The 12009-nt window shown below is 34.3% G+C and overlaps 1 protein-coding gene across 1 annotated transcript in view; it reads right to left on the reverse strand.

Moving 5' to 3' along the window:
* mute (gon-4 like protein muscle wasted) overlaps positions 1 to 12009 on the reverse strand; it is an 80790-nt gene that overhangs the window by 49093 nt on the left and 19688 nt on the right. The window contains exons 4-7 of the mRNA XM_089101501.1: positions 10421 to 10551; positions 7276 to 7408; positions 3746 to 3895; positions 259 to 418 (exon numbers count right to left, since the gene is read on the reverse strand). Coding sequence (XP_088957627.1) covers positions 259 to 418; positions 3746 to 3895; positions 7276 to 7408; positions 10421 to 10551 — 574 coding nt within the window. The remainder of the gene's footprint in view (positions 1 to 258; positions 419 to 3745; positions 3896 to 7275; positions 7409 to 10420; positions 10552 to 12009) is intronic.

Genomic DNA, 12009 nt, shown 5'->3' on the forward strand with positions numbered 1-12009 from the left:
CTAATATAAGTAAGAAGTAAGTAAGCAAAATCATAGAATAACAGCAAGAAATAAAATAGCACAACCAGCAAAAGAGCAAAGTAAGTAACGGTAATAGTAACACTAATACTAATATAAGTAACAGTAACGGAAATATCAAAATAAGTAACCAAATAGTAAAAGAGCAAAAATAAATAAGATAGTAATAACAGCAAAACAGAAATACAAGTAGCAGTAAATATAAGTAAAAGAGGACCAATAGTAGATAAGAACACTTACCAGAGGTTATTTCCCTAATAAATTTTGTAAAATCATCATCAGGATCAACATCAGAGTCGTACAAGTCAGAGGTGATATCTGGAGGAACAAAACTAGCTTCTATGTGCTCAATTGGCTCATCTATCTGGTACTTGGATCTTGTTCGAAACCCAATTACATCCTATAATGACAATAGTTACATAACAATAACAATATAACAATAACGACATAACAACAACAATTATAACGATAAAAACAACAACAATAATATAATAATAGCAACAATAACAATGATAAAAATAACAACATAACAACAATAATAATCACAACAACAAGGATAAAGAATAACAATAACAACGTAACGACAACCGCTATATCAATAATCTTGTATGAGTGGTGTACTTTCCAAGAGTTTTGGCTCTTGATCTAACGAAAAAAAAATGAGGGCTTTTATATATGTTTTTTTATTGGCTTAAGTATTTGAGCACCTAAGCTTTATTTTAAAATGTTTATTGTATATTCATTTAGTTGAGTAATTTATTATTAAATTAAACAACCGTTATTATTATTTTCTTTTTTTTAAATCAGCAAAAACAATTTAAAAATATATGACACCAAACAGGTTAAGAAAATATAGCTTTTCTTAGAAAGTAAATTTGTTTTCAGAAATCACTAGACTCTTAATGTTCCATTTTTACGAACAAAAACCATTTTCAAATACGATCAAAGCTTATTTATTCCTAAGGTGCGAAATGGCAACACTGACAAAAAAGTGGCACTGCGTTCAAAAGTTCATAATTTTGAAATAGCCAAAGGTAAAATCTAAGAAAATCGCAGTTTTCATGTATACTACTACTACTAACAACTCCCCGCGGCAACAAGCCGGCTGAGGCCAACACAGCTTCGCAGGCTCCTCCTCCATACCAATCTATTCAAAGCCTCCCTCTCTACAACCTCCCAGAATGTCCACATTTCCCTTAAATCTTTCCTTATGACATCCTCCCACCACAGACGAACAGCTATTCGTTAAGCACTAGATGGTTGCCAATCTGTCATCTTTCATCCTCAAGACGTGCCCTAGTTAAAGGGCTCCAAGGAAAAAAGGATTTTATTTCTGTTTCCTTGGTGCTTCAAATTTATCTACAAAATTTTATATGCCTAATGAAATGTTATTTATAAATGGTCGTCTGTCTTCACACCGACACCGATCGAATTGAGTCTAAAAGAAATTTTATTTCATCATTAATTGTAAAAGAGGAGCCAGCCAAGGATCCATAGCTACTACTCTGAGGTCAAACCCCTTTCTTTCAAAATAAATTAAAATGTACTAATATTTAATATTTAAAAAGCATTTTAAGCATACTTTTATCCGTACTTCGGAACTGAGAAAAACTGTCCCCCCTAATCCGTACTTTAATAATGCATTATAGCATTATAGCCCTAGCCCTCTGTTTGTATCAGAATAGGTTAAAACAGCTTAAGAATACAAGGAAATGTCTCTGGTACATAATAGTTTAGTTTGCCCAAATGGGCTCTGAACGAAGCAAGAAGCATATTTTAAGCTTTTTAAATATATTTATTCTGCATACTTAAAAGACACCGTCATGATATCCTTCTTATTACGGGCAACAAGAACGGGCAACAGCCACAAAGCATGGCATAAATCCTTCCAGATATTTCACGCGTTCTGATTCGATGGAATGGACTGCGTGCGTTTCTTGTCTCTAACCCTTTAGCCCTTATAATGTATTTTGTTTACTAGATGATAAACATATAAACATAAATTTATAATAAAAAATATATACATATATATATATGTTAAAAACACATATATACAACAAACCATGAATGATTGACAATACCGGTCCACTTTATATCCAACCATCTGGTATTTATAGGTTTAAATAATTTACACTCTTTATATAAGAAAGGTTTCTCTGTGGCCAAGCCCTTTTACTCTGTTTCAAGGAAGAAGTCTCGGGTGGGGGGGGGGGGTGTGTGGTAAATTCTAAATTTAGAGTCGAACAATATGGAAAAATAAGAAATTACTAGAAGTATCCCTAAAATTTCAACATTTTTGGGGGTGGGGGTGCAAGACCAAAGTCACCTTTTGTTTGGTGCCTATTTGTGTAATTATCCTCGGTATATGTAATCTCCAGACTCTAAGGCGTTCTTGAGGACGTATTTGAGGTATTTCACAGAGAAACAGAAAATTTATTTAACAAAAAATTTGAAGCTTAATCTTAGGCTATGGGTTAGGTCTTTTGGGTGGTTGGATTTAGCAGATAAGAACCTGTTTTGATTTTTCACTTATAACCTTACTGCTAAGACTAAGACTCTTACACTATCTTATACCCAAAGTAAACATCAAGTTACACCGATTTGAAGTTTATCTTAACATTCAGGATTAATGGCGTGCAGCTTGCCCAACCAAAAATCTAACGGATCAAAGCTTTTGCTGTAAAGCCATAGCTGTTTCTACATAATGAGTAAAAACATATTTTGGCCTTCTTAGATAGGGTTTTGAAAACAGTTTTTGATCCTCTGAAAAGCTGATCCTTCAAATAGATGAAATTAACTAAAAGCATTCAAAGATTGTTGTTTGCTTTATAATAGTATCATTAATACCCACAGAAAGTAAAAAATACGTTATTCCTTTTTTCAAAGTCTGAAGACAAGCGAGTTTTTCTCATTATGGAGATTGCATGCAGTCAGCAGGTTTAGTTAATGTTTAACAAATTTAATTCCACATAACTCTTTTATAAATTAGCCAAAAATAACAGCGCGACATAAATAAGTTTCTATTCAATAAGTCTTAACACTGCTTTTTGTTTTCATTAGATAAATCTGATTTGTTTATCTAATTTCTGTTTCATTTTAATATCTAAGGATTCCACATAGGAGAAACACTGTTTTCTATTCAACACCCATCCCCTCCCGCTGCTTATTACTAATACTTCATATTTTGAGAGGAGAGGCTATTATGGGAGAGTAAAGTTGAAGTGAAAGGACTGAGGGAATAAATGTTTCCGAAAGTTTGAAAAGGTGGTGGGGAGGATATAACACTAATGGATATAAGAGGAAATCACATTAAAAATTTTTGGCAAGATTGGTTGGTTTGGAAAAACCACATAGAGCATATTTTTTTAATTTAGGGCGAAGTTGCTGCAAATATTTTTTTTATCCTTCAATAACGGAGGCCCATTACGGCTTTTACATTTAGTGTAGGCCTATATCATATCGTATAACCATTTTTTGACAATAAACTAAAAACAAGTACCTTATTAAAAGCCAAAATGACCCTCCTATTTATTTTTTTTTACTAGAAATTCAAATCCTAATTTTAATAGTTTATTTTTCCCATAAAAAATTAAAATTATTTGAACAAACAAATAATAATTTTGTATATAAATGAATAGATAAGAATGTTAAAGCAGAAGGGTTCGGAATCACATATACAGTACTTATATTTTATATTATTATACAAACCCTTGAAAATGAAACTTACTTCTTTGGATTCCTCAAAGGTCAAAGCTCGAGGTTGTGGAAGCTTGGGAATTTTGAAGCCACCATCTTGACTTATTTCCTGAACTTTTCCCTTAACTATTGGGGATCCCATGTCGCTAGCTTGAGACGATACATAGCTTTCGTCTTCACTCTGAAAACCGAAAATAATGAACGTAAGTTTAATTTAGTTATTTTAACAAATAGATTTTATGTAACTCTTACCTTAACTATATATATATATATATAAAAAAAAAACGCAAATATTTCAGTCGGCACTTCCGCTCACCGTCCTCAAGTACAGACATCGATATAATGAGTAAAGCATACAGAGGACAAAATAGAACGAAACATAAAAGAGCCACTTTCTAAGTAACGGTGCAAGAGCAAATTTTATTGTTACTGTGACAAAAACATTTTGGTTTTTAACCAAAATGATATTTTTTGGTTTTGTTTTAGAAACTTCTCCTCCCCCCGCCCCCGGGTCCTAGGATGTCCTGTTAAATATTCTTCGAACAGAACATAAACAAACGGTAGTATTATTTTTACCGGATAACGTTACCGTGCCTCAGTTAACCTAGTCCTCAGCGTGTTTCCTCTTCCAAATAGTGTGTTTCCTGGAAAGCAAATTTCTAAATGGGAGTATATAACTCGTTATTCTCTCTATAAAACTTCATACTAAAATACCCATAATCATAAACCCAAAATACCCCATACTCAAATCTCATACCCAAATCGGGCTCTCAAGCAGGAGATGCTGAATAGTTTCGACTTTTAATGCACACTGACGAAAGAGAGGGCTTAGGTGTTTTTTCAACATGTGTTCTTCCATCCGGAGAATTATTGCTAAGCTCTTAATCCTTAGAAAAGACAATTTATCCCTGACTGTCTTTGAATATGAGTTTCAACGGTCTAGAGTGAAGTAACTTGGAATTTCTACAACTAACGCACCCCTGGAATTTCTGCACCCCTAAGGGTGGTAGATACAGAGTCTTGGCCGATTCCAGCTGACCTCTGAATTGCCTCGCTTGCCAGTTTGTCAACCTCCTCATTAAAGCGTATTCCCTGGTGGCTGGGGACGTGTTGAAAAACTAGTTCTATCCCCTTTCGCAAGGGTTATTATTAATTCTCGCAACGGATGGACGTCTCTGTCTGTGATTTCAAAATGAATTTCCCTAATTAGTTGTAGAGATGATTGGGAGTCTGAGAATTCAATTGCCTTTTATCCGGGAGAGGGTTTGCATGGACTGCCTATTGCTGCTATTACAGCCATGAGAACAGAGGATCCGTTGAGGAGTAGTTTTGAGATGTAGAAGTTCAGCTTGGGAATGACTATAGCAGCTGCTTTACCTGCTTGTACAGAGCCATCTGTATAAATTTCCAGGAAATCATGGAACTTCGTCACTAACCTTTTGGAATTCCACTTGAGTTATTGCAAGGGATATTTTATTTCTTTCAGTAATTAGTCGGAGGTATATATTAACAGGAGGTACCCTTAATCCTGGAGGAAATGGCAAACGAGGGAAAGATAATTGGTCATTTTGCCAATTTGGGCAACTGGAAATAAAAGTATCTAATGCCCGAATTCTCTCTTAAGATTGAGCATAGATTTTTCCAAATGTTAACCAATACAGTGGGTGTTCTGAGCCATATGCCTGGATCCTTGTAAAATACCTTACTGATGGCATTTGACTCCGTTCAAATATCGACGAAACTCCAGCTAGTTGGCGAACTTTAGCGCCCTCTGAGTGGTGATGAAGCCCTAAAGCAATTCTAAGAGATATATTTTGAAGGGTCTCTAGCTTTGCTGTGGTGGTTTGACTAGAAATGATAAATATTAATCCATAATCAATTTTTGATCTTATGAACCTCTTATAAAAATCCAACAGACCTTTGGGAGAATTTGCCCAGGAGAAGGAAGTAAGTCGTCTAAGGATTGGTATTCTTTTCACGCAAGACCGCTCCACAACTTCGACTTGAGCATTCCATGTGAACCGTTGATCCAAGGATAATCCTAAAATCACAGACTTAGCTTCGAGCTGAATTAATATACCTTTTATGTAAAGCTTTAGAATCTGGACTTTTCGTTTATTACGGAACATTGCTGCTTTCGTTTTGATGGATAATATTGGAAGGGACATCGTTTTCAAGAAACATTGTAGCTCAAATATGCCTTTTGTCATAATATGGCCTTAAATATAGCTCAAATATGGCCTCAAACAGAGTCTTCAGCTCTTCAGTTGAGCGTCCCCATTCCTAAATATGGCCTCAAATATAGCCTCAAGCATAGTCTTCAGCTCTTCAGTTGAGCGTCCACATTCCCAAATATGGCCTCAAATATAGCTCAAATATGCCCTCAAACATAGTCTTCAGCTCTTCAGTTGAGCGCCCGCATTCCCAAATATGGCCCGAAATATAGCTCAAATATAGACTCCAGCTCTTCAATTGAGCGTCCGCATTTCCAAATAGTGACATCATCAGCAAACTCCTTTTTGGATACTGTTGAACTTGGGAGTTCAAACACTGATATCATCGGCAAGAAAAGTAGAGGACTAAGAGGAGATACCTTAGGTAGTCCTACCTCAAGCCTTTTGGTGGTTGAGAGTGACTGATTTACCCGAACCCTGAGAGATCGGTCGGTTAGGTAATTCGAAGCGAAATAAATAAATGGCTCAGAGAAGCCAGTCGATAGAGGAATTGAATATAGATTCTTTTTGGTTACATTTCCGTATGCGTCTTCAAAGACCACCAACGAGACTAGTAGAATTTGGCCTTCTTCCAAGGCTGCTTGGATGGCTTCTTAAGGTCCCATGTCCAATATTGGCTGGCTTTTCCCCAGTTTAAGCTCAAGCTTAAAACGAGTGAATATTATTAGGATGAACTGCTGACTACAATTGCATTGAAATTTTTAGATGTTGTAGGCCTATATGCTTAAAACATTTAAGGTAATCACATATTTATAAAGAAAATTGTAGGCCTATATGTTTATAACATTTAAGGTAATCACATATTTATAAAGAAAACTGTAGGCCTATATGTTTAAAACATTTAAGATAATCACATATTTATAAAGAAAACTGTAGGCCTATATGTTTAAAACATTTAAGGTAATCATATATTCATAAAGAAAATTGTAGGCCTAACATTTAAGGTAATCATATATTTATAAAGAAAATTGTAGGCCTATATGTTTAAAACATTTAAGGTAATCACATATTTATAAAGAAAATTAAAACAAATCTAATGGGGAAACATTCCCCTTTTAAGTGATGTAATGCGGATTTTATAGTGATTTAACTGTAAAAGCGGTGATAAGCTGTCCAACTACTGGGTTTCATACCCTAGTAAAATAGTACAGAATTTTTAATTACTGAAGTTCCCTTAATGACCAGATATATAATTAGACTTCTACAATTGATACCTTGCAACTGGTATAACGAATAGATTTTTCATTTAAAGTTATTATGTCAGTTGGACCTTTTCATATAATATTAAATTAGCTTATCATTTTAATTAGCTTAGATTACTTATTACCTCAACATGATTTGTTTCTGGTTTATACTCTTCGTCACTTGTATCTTCTTTGAATTCTTGATCAATGAGAGCTCGAGTCTCTGACCACATTTCTTGCGTTGAGAGTGGAAGTGGTGAAGGTCCCAACATTGCTCTAAAAATTATACATATATAGAACTAAATAAACAAATATATAAATAAAACAAAATCAGACAATAAATAGAAAGAACAGAAATAAAACAGAAATAAACGGAAAATAAAAAATAAAGTAAAAGCAAGCTACATTTGACAGACCTTCTTATTGTACCTTTTATGCATTATTTTCCGTCTAATATTTAGTTTAAATTTATATGTTGGCATTGGAGGAGCGCTAAAATAATAGGAAATTATATTTAACTCAGACAGGTCGATCCTATCAAACAGTTAGCGTTGCTTTATGCGAGCTAGAGGAAAATTGGATTTGAAAGTAAACCGTCACATACGAGTGTTTATTTATTCTATTTTTGGTGGTTAGCCATTCAAAGCCCACCCAGAAAATTCTGTGCACAGCTAAAGGCGAACCAGCGAACCTCCCATGATATTCTAGGACCACTGGGTCGATACGATCACCCCTGGGAAAAAAAACAAAAAAACAAAAAACAAATAAACATGCATCCATGATCTTCCTTCTGGTAAAAAAATGCAGAATTCCACATTTTCGTAGATCGGAGCTTGACACCTCTACAGAAGGGTTCTCTAATACTCTGAATATGATGGTGTGATTTTCATTAAGATTCTATAACTTCTAGGGGGTCTTTCCCCCTTTTTACGAAAGTCAGCCACATTTTCTCAGGCGGTTAACTATTGCTAGGTAGCACTAAACTTGATGAAACTTATATATTTGAATTCAGCATTGAAATCTGATACTTTTGATGTATCTATTGGTATCAAAAACCCGTTTTCTAAAGTTTCGGTTACCATTGAGCTGGGTCACTCCTTACTTAAAGTTCGTTACCACGAACTGTTTGATGGTAAGTCTGTCATATTTTGGCATATTATGAAATTTATGGCTTTGTAGACTGTGTCTCCTACAAGCTTCCTTAAATCCTTATATTGAAGCAATTCTACAAAAATATGCATTATTTTGTTTAAATACAGAAATTAAAAATATAGAAATCTTTTTTTTTAATATAAAAAAGTATATAAAGACGCCGAACACATCTACATAAACAAAAATTCAATTTAAAAAGGCAAGTGACACCAAACTCCAGCCTTGGGGCTTTTGGAGTTCCGGGGTGAACTTTAGAAAACGAAATATTCTAAAGGGGACCACAAATATGACAAAATCACGTCATAATTATTACAAAGTGTCACGACATTACAGTTTCAATAAATTATAATCGAAACATCAGCAGTGTAAGCAGTAAAAATGTTAATGAGCAAAAAAATAGACAATGCTCGGAAATCCAACTCCCCCTCCACGGAAAATTCCTTCCCCCATGAAAAATTTCTCCGTGGAAAGATCCCTCCCCCCTCCAAGCTATTTAAGGCCAACACATCTATGCAAACACCTCCTCTATCTCCCTCTATTCAAAGCGTCCCCCTTTACAACCTCCCAAGAAGTTCCCATTTCCCTTAAATCTTTCCTTACTAAATCATCCCACCCCATTCGGGGAGACCTGCTTTTCATTTGGCCCTAGACGGTTGGCCGACAAGGACGATATTTGGCAATCTGTCATCCTTCATCCGCAGAACGTATCCTAGCTATCTCAACCAGTTTCTCATTACAGCCCTAAAAAGTGGGATTGAACTACACTTTTCGTACTCTAATCATATTTATTTTTAATTATATATTAGCAATTATAAAAGCAATATATATATATATGTATATATATATATATATATATATATATATATATATATATATATATATATATATATATATATATATATATATATATATATATATATATACATATATATACATATATATATATATATATATATATACATATATATATATATATATATATATATATATATATATATATATATATATATATATATATATATATATATATATATATATATATATATATATATATATATATATATATATATATATATATATATATATATATATATATATATATATATATATATATATCAGTAAGAGTATTAAGTAAGTAGTAAGTATATATAGCAAGAGTATTAAGTCTCATATTCGCCAACAACCTTTTTTTTTCGATTTACTTTTCCTTCTTTCTGTGTGCTAATACTACTACTACTAACAACTCATCGCAGTACCAAGCCGCCTGAGGCCAACACAGCTACGCACGCTCCTCCTCCACCCCAATCTATTCAAAGCCTCCCTTTTTACACCCGCCCATGGAGTTCTTATTTCCTTTAAATCTTTCTTTATGACGTCCTCTTACCCGAGACGAGGACGACCTGCTTTCCGTTTAGCCCTAGATGGTTGGCCGAAAAGGACAATCTTCGGCAATCTGTCATCCTTCATCCGCACAATATGCCCTAACCACCTCAACATTTCTTTCATTTTAGACCTAGAAAGCGGTATTGAACCACATTTTTTGTATAGCCTATTGTTTGAAATACGGTAAATCAGCCGGGTACCCAGAACAATCATTAAGCATTTTCTCTTGAAAACATCTAGCAAATTTTCATCCGCTTTTCGGAGCGTCCATGCTTCAGAGCCATATTTGACCACTCTCATCACTGTAGATTATAAGATTCTAATATTGGTTTTCAGACTTATCTTACTATTCTTCCAGACTTTTTTTAACTGTTAAAAAAAACCCTGAGCCTTCGCTATTCTACTTTTCACATCTTCACATCTCCAACCATCTTTACTAATAATACTACCAAGGTAAGTGAAGCAGCCCACCTGATCAATCTTTTCATTACCCAACGTCACCTTTTCATCTTCACTTATTCCTAACCTTAGTGACTTAGTCTTCCTAACATTAATTTTCAAACCAATACTAGCACCCTGAACTCGCAAAACCTCTAAAACTTCATTCATTTTGCTCACACTTTCATTCCACATTTCTATGCTTGTTCATCTAACAATATGGGTATGAATTTTTATTTAATATTGATAAATTCTATTAATTAATTTATGACATTAATGAAAATTCTAGGCATAAGACACAAAACAAATGTTTACCTTTTCCTTGATCTGGTAAGCTTGGGCTCAAAGTCGATATCAGAATCACTATCATGTTCATTCACAGTTTGTCCTTCATCTCTAAGACGACGATGTAAGAGCTTCTGCACCGACCTATCCATTATGACATTCTACAAAATAAGAGACTGTAATTGGATTGTTGACCATGAACCTTAAAAAACGCAATAAAACAAAACATGAAACAAAACAAAATCAAGAAATTGAATTAAGTATGGTCCATACTATACCCACGTGAACTTCAGTATGACAGATCTATTTGTTATGTATTTTACTAAGCAAAGTAAACTTTAATTGAAACAAAGTAAAAAAATTGGACTACCCTAAGTTGTAGGTAATCAGATCACCAGTAAACAAAATCTGTTCTGCTAGGCCGTTGATTCCACTACTGATAGTTGGGTCAAGCAGAACCAGCAGAAAATCTTTCCTTTTGATGAAGGAAGCAGGCGTTCCACTGTTTATAGATCTGCCAGGATTATTTTTCAACAACTAAACTTCTAGGTTTTCATTATCATCACTGAAACTGTCTTCACATTCATTTTGCTGAAGCAGTTAAAGTACTTTGTTTACAAAATACTTTGTTGATTTTGCTTTTAATGATGAAACCTTTGCTAAAATGTAGCAATTCTCTCTGATTTTCATTGAAGACTTTGTGATATCGTTTGCCGAAAATTTCAAATCCTCATCTTGCTTCAGTTCTGTTTCTCCATCAGATGAAGAAGAATACTTGTAAAAGAGAGCTTTTGTTGTAGTAGCGACAGCTGGGAATTCTTTGAGTGGGGGTGGTTTCATACACATTTTAGATTTTGAACCTTCCTTTGTCTGCTTGTGAGCTCTCTTTACCTCAAACTCTGCTTTAAGTCAAGCTTACTCTTGTGTTTCATTCAATACCCTGCTTTCCTCCTTATGTGAGCCCTGGCATTCTGGCCAGCTTCTTGAACAGTAGCCTTTTGAAATAGGCCAAACTACTCTGGTAAAACCACGTCTGAACAATGTCTTCCTGGAGAGCTGACAAGATCATCTTTAGTTGTGCTGCTGTCCTCTTGTGGTACTGGACTATCATCTTCAACTCAGTTCACACGATCAAAGATGACAAAATATATGTTCAGGTATTGCATTTCTGTTGAACAGAAAATCGTCTGTTGTGGCAAAATCCTCAAAATATTCCTCGTACTTAATGTCTCTTGGAAATCCTGGACCAACAAATCCAACAATATCACATATTGTCGCGGGTACCTCCAGAGGGATGCATCATTCATGAGTTGAGCTTTATGTCCGGAATTACATTCTGTTGCACATGAATACGTCATTTGTGACCAAACCACTCACAATATTCCACATACTTAAAGTCTCTTGGAAATTCTGAACCAACAAATGCTAGAATATCACATATTTTAAATTAAAGGATGATGATAAAGCCCTCAAACAGCCTACCAGAGTGAAGAATTTCAGACTCTCCTTAAGTAATTAAATAAAAAAAAAGTTTTTTTAACTGAAATCTCTATTTAAAGAAATATTACTATTTATTTTGATTTAATTTCAATTGCCTCTCGAACAACCTGTTTTATGCC

This window comes from Artemia sp. Qi Xiang Cuo, chromosome 15, assembly GCF_049724085.1.
Source record: "Artemia sp. Qi Xiang Cuo chromosome 15, ASM4972408v1, whole genome shotgun sequence".
NCBI classification, from domain to species: Eukaryota; Metazoa; Arthropoda; class Branchiopoda; order Anostraca; family Artemiidae; genus Artemia; species Artemia sp. Qi Xiang Cuo.